Source organism: Drosophila miranda, assembly GCF_003369915.1.
Source record: "Drosophila miranda strain MSH22 chromosome Y unlocalized genomic scaffold, D.miranda_PacBio2.1 Contig_Y2_pilon, whole genome shotgun sequence".
NCBI lineage: Eukaryota > Metazoa > Arthropoda > Insecta > Diptera > Drosophilidae > Drosophila > Drosophila miranda.
The window spans coordinates 38,159-55,512 of record NW_022881614.1 but is presented as its reverse complement, the minus strand read 5'-3'; the positions used below and the strand labels follow the sequence as shown (position 1 = coordinate 55,512).

Here is a 17,354-nt window from a genome sequence, read left to right as displayed (position 1 = left end):
TAATCATTATACGATCTGGTTCAGATTTTGCACTGTAGAAGATATGGTCATCCTCACCGATTCTGCGTTTTTGGTTTTATCGTATCTTTAAAAATGTGGATGCCACAGATTTTCGTTCTTTGTGGGGGCGGAAGTGGGCGGGGCGAAGTTTTGAAATATTTTTGTAGCAGTGACATATCACAGAAGTCTGGATCCAAAACATCGTTGCTCTAGCTCTTATAGTCTTTGAGCACTAGGCGCTGAAGGGGACGGACGGACGGACGGACAGACGGACAGACAGACAGGGCTCAATCGACTCGGCTATTGATGCTGATCAAGAATATATATACTTTATGGGGTCGGAAACGATTCCTTCTGGACGTTACACACATCCACTTTTACCACAAATCTAATATACCCCAATACTCATTTTGAGTATCGGGTATAAAAAAGCGTTAAACAGCTGACAGCAGTCGACGCTGCTGGCGATGCCGGCGTCTGCGGTACGCCGCTGCTGACGGCGACTGTGATTATGCAATGCTTTAAAACTGTAAACGGTAAAAATACTCTGCCCAAAGGCCAGCGGCGGCAGCAGCGGCAGAAGCCGCAGCACCAACAGCAGCAGCTAATGGCGGGCTCCTCAAGCGTGGCCTGAGTCTCGACGGGACAGGGGGGAATGGTGGCATGCCTCGGTCGCCCCAGCTGAGAACTTGCGGTAGTTTTCTACTACACTGGGAGAAAATGTTCGATCCCCTTCTCTCACCTATCTCTCCTGTCTCCGAGCCTCGGTTTGTGGCGCTGCAACCTTTGCTTCCTCAATGGCTCCGTTTTCTGGTTTGTCTAGTTTTGCCGGCAACACAGCTCTTCGCGCTTCTCCCATCCCTTTCCTCTGGTGGTGCGGTGCGGTGCTCGAGCTGCCGCGCTGGCTGCTCAACTTGGCCATCGCCGTCGGAATGTGGAGAAAGTAGGCCACGATCGTTGAGCCACAGCCAGAGCCAGAGCTTAAGTCCAGAGTCTAGGTACTGCCTCCGTCTGGCTGGTCTGGCGGGTCTCAGGCATTCTGAGAGCGCGACTCAGCTTGTCGCGTGCATGCAACATTCCATGCCACAGCAAGAGCAGAAGCAGAAGCTGATGCTGTGGCTGGGGCTGCGGGTTGGGGCACAGCGGCAGACTAACAGTTAGCCACCCGTTGCAGTTCCGTTTGCTGCAAGCGGATTTCTGAGCCACACTAATTGGTCTCAATCTGTCTGAGGCGGTGCGATGGCAGCGATAGAGAGGCTCTAGCCAGCGACTATGACGCGGCAAGGTTGTTGCACGTCTGAGTTATTAGCGCAACATTGTTGCAGCCAATCGTGTCGTATTATGATTTTAGCCAGAATCAAGAAAACAATTTCATTCTTTCTCGCTCTGTCTCTCTCTAACACACAGGTTTCATGGTCGGCTTTGCCAATTGCAAAATATGAGTTCAAGGATCTCAGAACCTATAAGATCCAGAGCAACCAAATTTGGTATCCACACTCCTGTGATATCGGACCTTGACCGTTTCGTGTCCAAATTTCGCCACACCCCCTTCCGCCCCCGCAAAGGACGAAAATCTGGGGCATCCACAAATCTCAGAGACTATTAAGGCTAGAGTAACCAAATTTGGTATCCGCACTTCTGTTAGATCTCACTATAAAACGTATATCTCAGAATTTCGCCCCACCCCCTTCCGCCCCCACAAAGAACGAAAATCTGTTGCATCCACAATATTGCGCATTCGAGAAAACTAAAAACGCAGAATCATAGATAATGACCATATCTATCAGATTGCTGAATCTGGATCAGATCGGATCATTTTTGTAGCCAAAAGCAAGAAATCAATTTTCAGTGGCTACGCAGCGCCCGACGTCACGCTCAGACTGATTTTCTGTCTCTCTCGCACGCACTCTTTGTCGTGTGGTTCAATATTAGCGGCGTCTGCCGCAGGAGAGCCATACTGACTTAGTATCGGGTATAACTGTGGAGTTGCGGTGTCCGCAGCAACTCACAACGTTCCACCTCGTTAGACTTAGTAACTTGTAGCCCTGTTTGCGGTCTCACACGAAGGCGATATACCCTTGTTTTCTGCAATTATCGGGAATAAAAGGGAGAAAGTATAGAGCAATGTCCCTCCATCACTCAGAGACACAGAGAGAGAGAGAGAGAGAGAGAGACAGATGGAGTTGATCTCGTCTATAATTTATAGTTTTTAATGACAACATTTACCACAGCCTGCCTCACTGTGATGGCACAGGGCCACACACACACACACAAAAGGAAGTGCGTGCCGTGCCAGAGTTCAGGCACTCTTGCAACTCCCTCGCTGTTGCCTGTTCCGCGGGCAGCAGTGAGCACATTGTTGTGTTAATTAAATGTCATACGTGAGAAAATTGGCGCCATATTGGATTTTATCTGTGGCTAGGACTGACCAGCAGGAGCAGCGGGAGCATGGGGGAGTGGAATCAGAGAGGAGCAACTTTTGCATGCTGCAAGTGGAACAACAGCAGTAGCGCCATCAGCAGTCCCCGTGCTTATCTGGCTTTGGCTTTTGGCAAATTAATGAGCCACCTTCTGGACGGGACACACAGTGCCCTTTGGCTGCACTTGCCTCCCCCAATCACCCATCTCCTCCCCCAAGTCTCCTCCTGCTCCTGCTGGTTCTGTTGGCTTGTTTCGTCCTGCGCCTTGTGGCCGGGCCAACCAACTTATAAGTAAAACATGTAATTTCCATTTTGTGGCTCTTGTTCTTTCCTTTTGTGGTTGTTGCCCCAGTGGTTGTTGTTGTTGTCGCTGTTGTTGCAGCACATCACGTATGCAGCGCAGGTTTTTCCGCCGCTTGTTGTTGTTGTTGTGGTTTCCACTTTTTGCGGCAGCAACCGAACAACGTACTTCGACAACAAAATTGAAGTTGATAATAATGCAGTGCGATTTCTTTTGCGGCTCCCGCTCATGATGTAAGCAAACAGCAGGAGAGGAACCAGTGGCGGCAGCGGCAGCGGGGCAGAGCACGGTCGGGCAAGGTGGGAGGCGTGGGAGCGTTGGCGGCTGCAGTTCATATGTCAAATTTTTGGCACATGTCCAACAGAGAAAAACAACAATAACGAGGGGGAACGTTGTGAGTTGCTGCGGACACCGCAACTCTACAGTTATACCCGATACTAAGTCAGTATGGCTCTCCTCCGGCAGACGCCGCTAATATTAAACGACACGACAAGGAGTGCGTGCGAGAGAGACAGAAAATCAGTCTGAGCGTGACGTCGGGGGCTGCGTAGCCAGTGCAAATTGATTTGTTCCTTTTGGCTATAAAAATGATCTGATCTGATCCAGATTCAGCAATCTGATAGATATGGTCATTATCTATGATTCTGCGTTTTTAGTTTTCTCGAATGTGCAATATTGTGGATGCAACAGATTTTCGTTCTTTGAGGGGGCGGAAAAGGGTGGGGCGAAATTTTGAGATATACGTTTTATAGTGAAATCTAACAGAAGTGCGGATACCAAATTTGGTTACTCTAGCCTTAATAGTCTCTGAGATTTGTGGATGCCCCAGATTTTCGTCCTTTGCGGGGGCGGAAGGGGGTGTGGCGAAATTTGGACACGAAACGGTCAAGGTCCGATATCACAGGAGTGTGGATACCAAATTTGGTTGCTCTGGCTCTTATAGGTTCTGAGATCCTTGAACTCATATTTTGCAACTGACAAAACCGACATTGAAACCTGTGTGTTAGAGAGAGACAGAGCGAGAAAGAATGAAATTGTTTTCTTGATTCTGGCTATAATCATTATTCGATCTGGTTCAGATTTTACACTGTAGAAGATATGGTCATCCTCACCGATTCTGCGTTTTTGGTTTTATCGTATCTTTAAAAATGTGGATGCCACAGATTTTCGTTCTTTGTGGGGGCGGAAGTGGGCGGGGCGAAGTTGTGAAATATTTTTGTAGCAGTGACATATCACAGATGTCTGGATCCAAAACATCGTTGCTCTAGCTCTTATAGTCTTTGAGCACTAGGCGCTGAAGGGGACGGACGGACGGACGGACGGACGGACGGACGGACGGACGGACAGACGGACAGACAGACAGGGCTCAATCGACTCGGCTATTGATGCTGATCAAGAATATATATACTTTATGGGGTCGGAAACGATTCCTTCTGGACGTTACACACATCCACTTTTACCACAAATCTAATATACCCCAATACTCATTTTGAGTATCGGGTATAAAAATGGAAGGAAGAAGGGTTACGGGCGGACGGGCGAGAGAGGGTAGTGCCACAAAAACTGGGTGGCAGACTCGTAAAAATCAACGAGGAGCCGTATAAAGGGCAAGGGGCGGGAATGCCTCCGAGTTCTTGGTGAGTGTTGGAAAACGGCAACACTTAGACAGAGCTAAAAGGGGTGGGCGGCATAACAGGCCAAAACAAATGGACAAAATAGTTGCCACCCGCAACATCGCCCCCCTCCTTAGTCTATCGGCACTTTCAATCTTGGTCTTTTCCCCTCTCCAGTTTGGCTTTGGCTGTGGGTCGGTCTTTGGTGATGCAACGGAAGCGGATGTTCGTATTTGCACTTTTGCATTTTCGCTAAATGCGCAATTTTGTTATGCGCCACTGGCTAACGGGCCAGACCAGGCCACGCCCACCTGAACGGCCACAGCCTTTCTTTCCCACCAGTAGCTCTCTTATTTTTTTTGGGACTGCTCAGCATAAGGCGTAAGTATAATATATTTTTGGTCGCTTTCCCCGTCGCTTTCTTGTGGATTTCAAATATTTTTCTAATTAGTTAAAAGCCGAACACAAGACCGACTGACTGACGAACTGACTGACTGATTGACAAACGAGTGTTGTCGGATTGTCATAAGTTTTTATCGCTCGAAGAGAAGACTACGACGCTGGAGATGAGGAAAGTCTTTAGGCTAATGAACGGGTTTGATGAATAGAGCAGAATGGCAGAGCAGAGAAACGAAGGGAGAAAGAAACATAGAGATGGAGATGGAAAAAATTAAACTTAGACAAACGGCAAAAGTTTTCCCTTCTCCCATAATCAAATTGCATTTTGTGCAATCAACGCATAGATATATATATATATAGTTAAATATGCGACACTTCAGTTTAAGTTTTAAAAAAGGTTTTATTCTTTCACTTAAGCTTAGCGTACATTGGTTAGTTATTTCCCCGACGATGACTGAGGTCTGATGTCGTGAACGGAATTAACTTTGGTTGAATTCTCCGACGGTGTCGCGATTGACGTTTGTCTTGAACAGAACTGAGCTGGCTTCTTAGATGTAGACTATTTATATTATGATGCTCGGTTTGGAATTCGGATTTGGATTCGGAGGCGTTGGCTTCGACTTTGGCTTCGGAGATGGAGTACGTGACTCGATCGATATGTGGGAAAGGCGGCTTTTGATGAAAGGCTTCCGCTGCGTATGAGCGGTGTTGCATTACTTGGTGGTGGCTGAGAATAGGGCCTCTGATTGGTCAGCTAGGATGGTGTGATTCTTGAGAATCGATTAGTAATTGATCTCTGAAGAGTGGCGTGATTCTGGTGCGGCTGGATTCTAGTGCGGCATCTATTGTTTTATGTTCAACTTCCAGTTTAGGGTGTTTGTTTACATTGCCTGCAATCGGCTACGCGTGGTCCATTTCGAGCGTGAGATTGTTTATGAGGGTTCGAAGCTGAGGGTGTCGTATTGTTTATAGTATTGTGGGTGCAGGGTAATAGACATAGACAAGGGTATGCGGAGCATGGACTATAGATATGTCACTCCCCCATTGTTAGATTTAAGCCTGTCCTCAGGCGATTATCCTTGGATATAGTTCAGGTGCGTCTAAAACTGTGCCTGCTGGGGATTCCTCGTCTTCGTCTAAGGGTGTTTCTATGTGCGGGTCGGTTTTAGGCTTATTGCTTTTACTTTGATTAAACAATTTGTAGCTTAATCCTATTATGATTATGACAAATAGTAGTATTAAGCTTACATGTAATACATTATTTAATCGCGTATTTTCTATTACGATTTCTTTGGTTTGCAAAGAAGACAATGGTTTAATTTTTTGTTACGTTATTGTTGATGTAGATGCTTTGTGCAAATTCTGGTATGGAGTTGGATATTAAGAATTCGTTTAACTGTACACTGCAATTATGTATTTTTATACCCGATACTCAAAATGAGTATTGGGGTATATTAGATTTGTGGTAAAAGTGGATGTGTGTAACGTCCAGAAGGAATCGTTTCCGACCCCATAAAGTATATATATTCTTGATCAGCATCAATAGCCGAGTCGATTGGGCCCTGTCTGTCTGTCTGTCTGTCCGTCTGTCCGTCTGTCCGTCCGTCTATTTCAAAACTTCGCCCCGCCCACTTCCGCCCCCACAAAGGACGAAAATCTGTGGCATCCACAATTTTAAAGATATGAGAAAACCAAAAACGTAGAATTGTAGAGAATAACCATATCTTTAAGACTGCGGAATCTGAATTGGATCGTATTATTATTATAGCCAGCATCAAGAAAACAATTTCATTTTTTCTCGCCCTGTCTCTTTCTAACACACACGTAGCATAGGCGGCTTTGCTTAGAGTAAAACATTAGCGCCTAGATCTCAGAGACTATAAAAGCTAGAGCAACCAAATTTGGTATCCACACTCCTAATATATCGGACCGAGACGAGTTTGTTTCAAAATTTCGCCATACCCCCTTCCGCCCCAACAAAGTTTAATTGGCCAGGTTAATTAGGTAGCAGATCGATTACCATATAACAGATAGTTTCGCTCGATTTCCTCTTATAATTTTTTGCATATTAATCTGTATCCAACCATCAACATCGAAGTTCTTCTATCGGTAGTCGTAAGCAGCAGCTCGGACCGGAAGCAATGAACTATAAACTGCTCAAGTTGCTGAACTCTCTTTTGGAATGGTTTTTTTTGCCATCTTTCTCATTGGCAGTGTAAGGTTCTATACTCGTATCTAATCGGAAATAATCTTCAAGCTAATAAGCAACGTGTTTCAGGAAGCACCCTTCGTTAAAATGACTAATGCCAAGTGTCCGTCGTACAACAAATCGTGGGTGGAGGTCCACTATTGTCGCCTGAAGGCCTACTCCCGGAACAAGACCAGTTTGAATGTGAATGCCACCTTCCTACACCCCGCAAACAATATCTTTCTCCGATTTAAAGTGATGAAGAGGGCCAATGGCTATATGCCATTTCTTTGGGACTTCACCTTTGACGCCTGCGAATTCATGAGGAAACGGAATCAGCCGGTGGCCAAGATTGTCTGGAATCTAATCAAGGATGTTTCCACAGTGAATCACACCTGTCCTTATGTTGTATGTGTTGAGTGTTTGTTCTTAATCTTCAGTCTCTGATGCATTAATCTAAAGGGTTTGCAGACCGTTAGTGATTTCCACCGAATTGAAGTACCCCTCCCAATGCCAACTGGGGTTTTAGGCTTATTGCTTTTACTTAGATTAAACAATTTGTAGCTTAATCCTATTATGATTATGACAAATAGTAGTATTAAGCTTACATGTAATACATTATTTAATCGCGTATTTTTTATTACGATTTCTTTGGTTTGCAAATAAGACAATGGTTTAATTTTTGTTACGTTATTGTTGATGTAGATTCTTTGTGCAAATTCTGGTATGGAGTTGGATATTAAGAATTCATTTAACTGTATACTGCAATTATGTATTTTTATTAATGCGTTACCTTCTACTTTTATTTCATGGTTTAGGCAATCTTGGTTTAATATGGTTTTTGGTCATTTCCAAGTTAACAATATATTGGGTTCTATGAAACTTATTTGAAAGTTTTGGTGTGCTTTGGTGTATGGACATTTTGTTTCTACTTGTTTGACTATTCCTGAAATACATTCGTCATTTATTTTTCGTTTTGATTCTTTTTCATATACCTCGTTTTCTAGAACGTAATAATTGTTTTGCGTTAGGTCAGTGAGGATGTTATTATCTTCATCTGGATATGGGACAATTTTAAGTATAGGAATATTTCTGATCTCTCGTGGGATGTTGGAAATTATTAGTATTTCGTTAGTGTCTGATTTCAACCAGGTAGATGTTTTGATATTTAATAATTTCTCTGAATCGATGTGTTTCAGGTAATCCTGCCTCAATAATTTTGGATTAAAGATCCCTAATCTTGTTAGCTGCATGCCTAATTCAATATCCTCTATGTACTCTGTAAAATGTTGAAGGTTAAATATTAATATCTCTAGTTGCTTATTTCTATCATTATCCTTGTTTAATTTATTGACAACTTCTATGCCAGAATTTACTGCTTGAATTACTAAGTTTAATTCGTTAGCTTAAACACTGTGGCTAGCCAGATTGTTTATTTTCCCTTCTAATTCGACTTTATCATCTTGATCTAATGTTCCAAATAGATATTTATATACTGTGCCTACTGCATTTATAAGGCCTCTTTTGTTTCTTTTGGCTATTTTGATGCCGTTGAATTCACGTTGCAATTTCTCGATTAAATATTGAACTTGGATTACGTTATTAAATTGGGTTGCCTGTTCTAGTAAACTCTGATATGTTTCATCTGTTCTTGTTATATTAATTGTTAGATAATGGTATTCATAATTAATGGGTATGTTTTGAATATGAGATATCCATTCCTTGAGTTGATGGGATCTATCTCTATATTCTGTCCGGAAGACTGTAGGACGGTGAACATTAGTAAGATTATAATCTTAATCATGTTGTAGCTCCGGATTCCCAGTACTCTCTTCGGGTACTCTGGAATTATCGTATTTACTTTTATTAGATTTTTTCTTTCTTTTGAATTTCGTTTTATAGTGGGTGATTTTCCTCCCTCTATTTTCTCTTCAATGTGCTTTTCGTCTACCTGCCTAATTTCCCCTGTTCTTTTGAACGGGTTGGTTGTTTTTGTTTTAACTAGGGGTGCATTCTTGTAGCGTGTGTCTACTTCAAAGTCGATTCTATCGTTATTCAAATGATTGATCTTCCTAACTTTATTCAGTTGGGTGTTATAATCTGGTAGTCCGGATTATACAGAAAATTATCAGCTGGGGATCTTTTTGTAGTATTATGAACCGTTTTATGGTTATAAGTGTATAGAATTAACTCGAATTTTGTGAGCTTGTTTTCTATGTTATCCTCACTTGAAATGATTCTTAATTTTTCATTGATCGTTTTATGTAGTCGTTCTACATCAGAAACTCCGTTTTTACTGGTAGTGATTTCGATTTTCACATTTTCCGCATTCAACCATGCTTGCAATGCTGCGCACATAAAGGCTGAATCTTTGTCGGCTTTAATTCCCTGTGGCTTGCCCATTTCGTTAAAGACTTTTATGATGGCTCTCTTGGTTTCTAACCAGTCACGACTCTTAACTTCTATAAGGGTAGCGAATTTAGAATATACATCAATGCATGTTAGGAATTGTTGATTGCCTACCAAATAGAAATCCATGACATACTTTTCTCTGATATTTTGTATTTCAGGGGTGATTTCGAAGGTTAAATTGGTGCTCCGATGCTCTGTTTTAGCAACGTTGTACGTAGGACATTCATTGATAATATTTTGGATTAACTTTTGATAATCGGGGTAGTAGAATTTTCCTTTAAACCAATTAGTGGTCTTTTCGATACCTGGGTGAAGTAGCTCTTTATGATTCTTCAATATTTGTTCTTTGAATTCGGAGTAGCTCGGAATATTTATGAGTTTGGTACTGGATTTAATCAGTTTAGTGAAGTGATTTGGACTGATTATCTCCTGGAATGCCCTTTGGAACAGTGGGAAGTCTACTTCGTTATGGAAATATAGTGCACTCTTTTTGGTACACACATATTCCTTTATTATATCTTTTGCTAATGATTCTGTCATTTCGGTATATGTGATTTTTATCAGTATCTTGTGGAAATAGTGGGATGTTTCTAACTTATCCTTATTACCTTTAATCAGTTATATTTGCCTATTATAGTAATTGATTGGTCTCTCTGTAAGTGGAATATAATTTGTATTATCTTCTTGCGCGCTATGGACCGTTGCACAATCACTATTAATGGTTTCCCCGAGTAGGTTTTCGTTAATGTTTACTCTTGATAGCGCATCGGCTACATGGTTCTCCTTTCCGGGTAAATATTTTATTTTGAAGTCAAATTCGTTTAATTTGATCTTCCATCGTTGTAGCTTCATATTTGGTTCCTTGAGGTTATTCAACCAAATCAAGGGCTTGTGATCACTTAATATCTCAAACGTTCTACCAAACAGGTATGATCTGAAATACTTAGTTGCCCAAACTATAGCTAGTAACTCCTTTTCTATTGCTGAATAATTGATTTCGTGTTCGTTTAAGGTTCTACTTGCATAGCAGATTGGTTTGTGGTCTTGCGACAACACTGCTCCTAATGCAATGTTACTTGCATCGGTTGTTACCGTGAACATTCTGTTGAAATCTGGGAATGCGAGGATGGGGTCTGAGGTGATAAGTACTTTCAATTTTTCGAAGGCCTCGACGTATTTTTCCTCTGTTGGGTCTATGACTGCTCGTTTCTTTAATTTAAGTGTCATAGATTTCGCTATATTAGCGAAGATGGGAATGAATTTCCTTTAGAATCCACATAAACCTATGAATGATTTTATTTTTGTGGTTGTATTGGGTATTGGGAAGTTTATTATGGCAGATATTTTCTTTGGATTAGGAACTATGCCGTTAGTTGTTACTACATGGCCTAGGAATTCCGTTTCTTTCTTCAGGAATTCACACTTATCCATTTGTAGCTTTAAGTTGGCGTCTCTCAACTTTCCAAATACTCTCCTTAGTGACAACAGGTGTTCTTCCAATGAAGTGGAAAATATAATGATGTCGTCTAAGTATACGAGGCAATCTTTGAAGATTAACTCTTCTAGCAGATTGTTCATACATCTTTGGAAGGTAGCGGGGGCAGTGGTTAGCCCAAAGGGCATACGAGTGAACTCGTAGTGACCATGCTTCGTGGAGAAAGCTGTTTTTGGGATTGAGCTAGGTTCCTCTTAGAATCTCTTAGCTAAATCGATTGTTGTGAAATATTGGCACCTACCTAGTTTATCTAGTATTTCGTCCATTCTGGGTGTAGGAAATTTATCCTTGATTGTCACCTCGTTTAGACTTCTATAATCTACTACCATACGAACTTTCTGCTTTCCTGAAGCATCTATTTTCTTTGGTATCATAGCGAAGGGTGCACAATAGGGAGAATTCGACTTACGAATGATTCCCTGTCTAATCATATCTTTGATTTGTTGAGTCACTTCTTGATCGTGTATTTGAGCATATTTATATGGTCGACGATATACAGGATCTTCGTGATGGGTTTTAATTTCGTGCTTTATAGTACTAGTGAAGGTCAAAATGTCACCTTCTTGATACTGCACGTCCTTAAATTCATAGAGAACTTTCTTTAGTTTCTCCTTTTTTTCGTCATTTAATTGTTCCAACCTTAGCTGGTTGCATTCCCTTAATTCATTCTCTAATGCGGAAGCGAAGTATTGCTCTCCTTCAGGAGATGGGTCAAGGCACTTAGGTGTAGTTATATCTTCCTTTGAAGATGGCTTATCACCTTTGTGTGCGGTCTTGCCGACGGCAATTGCTTCTCCACTTTGGATGATTGGGTATGACCTTTCTCCTAACGTTACCGTTTCCTTTCGGTAATCGATGACGGCTTTGCTGGCCATCAAATATTCTCTGCCTAAGAGTATGTCATAATTTTCAGAAAAATTATGAATATAAAATTTTTGTTTTGTCGGACAGTTTTTGGTTGCATTACGTGTAATGCTCTGAGTCAGACGGACGGGTCCATTGATGGTATGGACGGTGAGGTTGTCGCTATCGACTTTGGAATCTGTATAGTTTTCTTTTATTATATTTATTGACGATCCCGAGTCCGCGATACCTCTTAATTTTTTATTACTTACGATTATTTCTATATATGGTCTTCCTCGATTTCTTCCGAGGCACTCTGCTGAAAATTTACATCCATTTTCATTTGTCCGCTTTGGCTACTGCTACCTGCCTGAGTCTGATTGATTTGATAGTTGGTGGGATTCTGTACTCTGCCCTGGTTTAAGCAATTTCTAAATTCGTTAAATAATCCTTTATTATTTACGGCATTATTTCCTGAATTATTTCGATTCGATCCATGATTATTTCTGGAAGTACTTGGGTTTTGATTGTTATAATCGTTACTACTATAGCGAGGGTAATAAGTTCCAACATTCCTACGATTGTTATTTCCGTTTCTTGAGTGTTCGTGATTCTTGTTATCAGTTACGAAATTTTCGTAGATTCTTAACTCTTGAGCTGATTTTTCTAGATTAGCCATAGTAGAAATGTCTTTCTTTGCTAAAATGATGAACAGTTTATTGGGTAGAGCATCTTCTATGGTATGTCTGGTGGCATTTGCCAGAGCGTTTTTAAAGATTATCTTATTTTCTGGGCTAGTCTCCAGATTTAGTTTACTTACTATAACATTTGACTTAATTTCTAGTTCCTCTACGAACTTACGAATATTCCCATTGAATTTGGTGTCGTGTAATTGTTGTAGCAGCGTTTCGTATGGAGTTGTTGAATTTGCTGATTACGGCTGCTTTTAGATCGGTCCAGGTGTTGGGTTGAAGGCTTTGTGATAAAAGTTGTGCTCGTCCGCACAGTTGACCCTCAGTGGCTCCGTACATGATGCTTTGTTGCCGGATGTCTTCTGTTGGGTACAATTCGGAGATGTACTCAATCCTGCTTATGAACGAGCTTAGGCGTTCTTGGCATCCGTCGTATGGTGGAATTTGCCTGATTGACTTCAAGGCTTGGTTCAGGTGTATTTCTGTTAGCGGCATGTTGATTTCTTTTTATTTATTTATTTTTTCTAATATTAATTGAGTTTCAATCGTGTGTAGATTCTTTGGCGGATCTCTTTAGTATTAGCGTTACTTTTTCTCTGATCACTGTAGGTTATTACGCACTGTAACTGTCACTTCGCCAATTGATCGTCTTAAAAAAAGGATTCACTTTTAACTGAGATCCTACCGGCTGCGCCAGTTAAATATGCGACACTTCAGTTTAAGTTTAAAAAAAGGTTTTATTTTTTCACTTAAACTTAGCGTACATTGGTTAGTTATTTCCCCGACGATGACTGAGGTCTGATGTCTTGAACGGAATTAACTTTGGTTGAATTCTCCGACGGTGTCGCGATTGACGTTTGTCTTGAACAGAACTGAGCTGGCTTCTTAGATGTAGACTATTTATATTATGATGCTCGGTTTGGAATTCGGATTTGGATTCGGAGGCGTTGGCTTCGACTTTGGCTTCGGAGATGGAGTACGTGACTCGATCGATATGTGGGAAAGGCGGCTTTTGATGAAAGGCTTCCGCTGCGTATGAGCGGTGTTGCATTACTTGGTGGTGGCTGAGAATAGGGCCTCTGATTGGTCAGCTAGGATGGTGTGATTCTTGAGAATCGATTAGTAATTGATCTCTGAAGAGTGGCGTGATTCTGGTGCGGCTGGATTCTAGTGCGGCATCTATTGTTTTATGTTCAACTTCCAGTTTAGGGTGTTTGTTTACATTGCCTGCAATCGGCTACGCGTGGTCCATTTCGAGCGTGAGATTGTTTATGAGGGTTCGAAGCTGAGGGTGTCGTATTGTTTATAGTATTGTGGGTGCAGGGTAATAGACATAGACAAGGGTATGCGGAGCATGGACTATAGATATGTCACTCCCCCATTGTTAGATTTAAGCCTGTCCTCAGGCGATTATCCTTGGATATAGTTCAGGTGCGTCTAAAACTGTGCCTGCTGGGGATTCCTCGTCTTCGTCTAAGGGTGTTTCTATGTGCGGGTCGGTTTTAGGCTTATTGCTTTTACTTTGATTAAACAATTTGTAGCTTAATCCTATTATGATTATGACAAATAGTAGTATTAAGCTTACATGTAATACATTATTTAATCGCGTATTTTCTATTACGATTTCTTTGGTTTGCAAAGAAGACAATGGTTTAATTTTTTGTTACGTTATTGTTGATGTAGATGCTTTGTGCAAATTCTGGTATGGAGTTGGATATTAAGAATTCGTTTAACTGTACACTGCAATTATGTATTTTTATACCCGATACTCAAAATGAGTATTGGGGTATATTAGATTTGTGGTAAAAGTGGATGTGTGTAACGTCCAGAAGGAATCGTTTCCGACCCCATAAAGTATATATATTCTTGATCAGCATCAATAGCCGAGTCGATTGGGCCCTGTCTGTCTGTCTGTCTGTCCGTCTGTCCGTCTGTCCGTCCGTCTATTTCAAAACTTCGCCCCGCCCACTTCCGCCCCCACAAAGGACGAAAATCTGTGGCATCCACAATTTTAAAGATATGAGAAAACCAAAAACGTAGAATTGTAGAGAATGACCATATCTTTAAGACTGCGGAATCTGAATTGGATCGTATTATTATTATAGCCAGCATCAAGAAAACAATTTCATTTTTTCTCGCCCTGTCTCTTTCTAACACACACGTAGCATAGGCGGCTTTGCTTAGAGTAAAACATTAGCGCCTAGATCTCAGAGACTATAAAAGCTAGAGCAACCAAATTTGGTATCCACACTCCTAATATATCGGACCGAGACGAGTTTGTTTCAAAATTTCGCCATACCCCTTCCGCCCCAACAAAGTTTAATTGGCCAGGTTAATTAGGTAGCAGATCGATTACCATATAACAGATAGTTTCGCTCGATTTCCTCTTATAATTTTTTGCATATTAATCTGTATCCAACCATCAACATCGAAGTTCTTCTATCGGTAGTCGTAAGCAGCAGCTCGGACCGGAAGCAATGAACTATAAACTGCTCAAGTTGCTGAACTCTCTTTTGGAATGGTTTTTTTTGCCATCTTTCTCATTGGCAGTGTAAGGTTCTATACTCGTATCTAATCGGAAATAATCTTCAAGCTAATAAGCAGCGTGTTTCAGGAAGCACCCTTCGTTAAAATGACTAATGCCAAGTGTCCGTCGTACAACAAATCGTGGGTGGAGGTCCACTATTGTCGCCTGAAGGCCTACTCCCGGAACAAGACCAGTTTGAATGTGAATGCCACCTTCCTACCCCCCGCAAACAATATCTTTCTCCGATTTAAAGTGATGAAGAGGGCCAATGGCTATATGCCATTTCTTTGGGACTTCACCTTTGACGCCTGCGAATTCATGAGGAAACGGAATCAGCCGGTGGCCAAGATTGTCTGGAATCTAATCAAGGATGTTTCCACAGTGAATCACACCTGTCCTTATGTTGTATGTGTTGAGTGTTTGTTCTTAATCTTCAGTCTCTGATGCATTAATCTAAAGGGTTTGCAGACCGTTAGTGATTTCCACCGAATTGAAGTACCCCTCCCAATGCCAACTGGGGTTTTAGGCTTATTGCTTTTACTTAGATTAAACAATTTGTAGCTTAATCCTATTATGATTATGACAAATAGTAGTATTAAGCTTACATGTAATGCATTATTTAATCGCGTATTTTTTATTACGATTTCTTTGGTTTGCAAATAAGACAATGGTTTAATTTTTGTTACGTTATTGTTGATGTAGATTCTTTGTGCAAATTCTGGTATGGAGTTGGATATTAAGAATTCATTTAACTGTATACTGCAATTATGTATTTTTATTAATGCGTTACCTTCTACTTTTATTTCATGGTTTAGGCAATCTTGGTTTAATATGGTTTTTGGTCATTTCCAAGTTAACAATATATTGGGTTCTATGAAACTTATTTGAAAGTTTTGGTGTGCTTTGGTGTATGGACATTTTGTTTCTACATGTTTGACTATTCCTGAAATACATTCGTCATTTATTTTTCGTTTTGATTCTTTTTCATATACCTCGTTTTCTAGAACGTAATAATTGTTTTGCGTTAGGTCAGTGAGGATGTTATTATCTTCATCTGGATATGGGACAATTTTAAGTATAGGAATATTTCTGATCTCTCGTGGGATGTTGGAAATTATTAGTATTTCGTTAGTGTCTGATTTCAACCAGGTAGATGTTTTGATATTTAATAATTTCTCTGAATCGATGTGTTTCAGGTAATCCTGCCTCAATAATTTTGGATTAAAGATCCCTAATCTTGTTAGCTGCATGCCTAATTCAATATCCTCTATGTACTCTGTAAAATGTTGAAGGTTAAATATTAATATCTCTAGTTGCTTATTTCTATCATTATCCTTGTTTAATTTATTGACAACTTCTATGCCAGAATTTACTGCTTGAATTACTAAGTTTAATTCGTTAGCTTAAACACTGTGGCTAGCCAGATTGTTTATTTTCCCTTCTAATTCGACTTTATCATCTTGATCTAATGTTCCAAATAGATATTTATATACTGTGCCTACTGCATTTATAAGGCCTCTTTTGTTTCTTTTGGCTATTTTGATGCCGTTGAATTCACGTTGCAATTTCTCGATTAAATATTGAACTTGGATTACGTTATTAAATTGGGTTGCCTGTTCTAGTAAACTCTGATATGTTTCATCTGTTCTTGTTATATTAATTGTTAGATAATGGTATTCATAATTAATGGGTATGTTTTGAATATGAGATATCCATTCCTTGAGTTGATGGGATCTATCTCTATATTCTGTCCGGAAGACTGTAGGACGGTGAACATTAGTAAGATTATAATCTTAATCATGTTGTAGCTCCGGATTCCCAGTACTCTCTTCGGGTACTCTGGAATTATCGTATTTACTTTTATTAGATTTTTTCTTTCTTTTGAATTTCGTTTTATAGTGGGTGATTTTCCTCCCTCTATTTTCTCTTCAAAGTGCTTTTCGTCTACCTGCCTAATTTCCCCTGTTCTTTTGAACGGGTTGGTTGTTTTTGTTTTAACTAGGGGTGCATTCTTGTAGCGTGTGTCTACTTCAAAGTCGATTCTATCGTTATTCAAATGATTGATCTTCCTAACTTTATTCAGTTGGGTGTTATAATCTGGTAGTCCGGATTATACAGAAAATTATCAGCTGGGGATCTTTTTGTAGTATTATGAACCGTTTTATGGTTATAAGTGTATAGAATTAACTCGAATTTTGTGAGCTTGTTTTCTATGTTATCCTCACTTGAAATGATTCTTAATTTTTCATTGATCGTTTTATGTAGTCGTTCTACATCAGAAACTCCGTTTTTACTGGTAGTGATTTCGATTTTCACATTTTCCGCATTCAACCATGCTTGCAATGCTGCGCACATAAAGGCTGAATCTTTGTCGGCTTTAATTCCCTGTGGCTTGCCCATTTCGTTAAAGACTTTTATGATGGCTCTCTTGGTTTCTAACCAGTCACGACTCTTAACTTCTATA

General features: G+C 40.6%; 2 protein-coding genes across 2 annotated transcripts; both read left to right on the top strand.

The window, feature by feature from the left end:
- Positions 1-6,915: 6,915 nt before the first annotated feature.
- LOC117192847 lies at positions 6,916-7,455 on the top strand (the record flags this gene model as incomplete). The annotated part of the gene is made up of 3 exons (XM_033397602.1): positions 6,916-6,948; positions 7,012-7,329; positions 7,384-7,455. Coding segments are annotated over exons 1-3 (423 nt in total), but the record flags the coding sequence as incomplete, so codon positions are not given.
- A 7,426-nt stretch (positions 7,456-14,881) lies between these two features.
- On the top strand, positions 14,882-15,421 carry LOC117192846 (the record flags this gene model as incomplete). The annotated part of the gene is made up of 3 exons (XM_033397601.1): positions 14,882-14,914; positions 14,978-15,295; positions 15,350-15,421. Coding segments are annotated over exons 1-3 (423 nt in total), but the record flags the coding sequence as incomplete, so codon positions are not given.
- Positions 15,422-17,354: the final 1,933 nt, after the last annotated feature.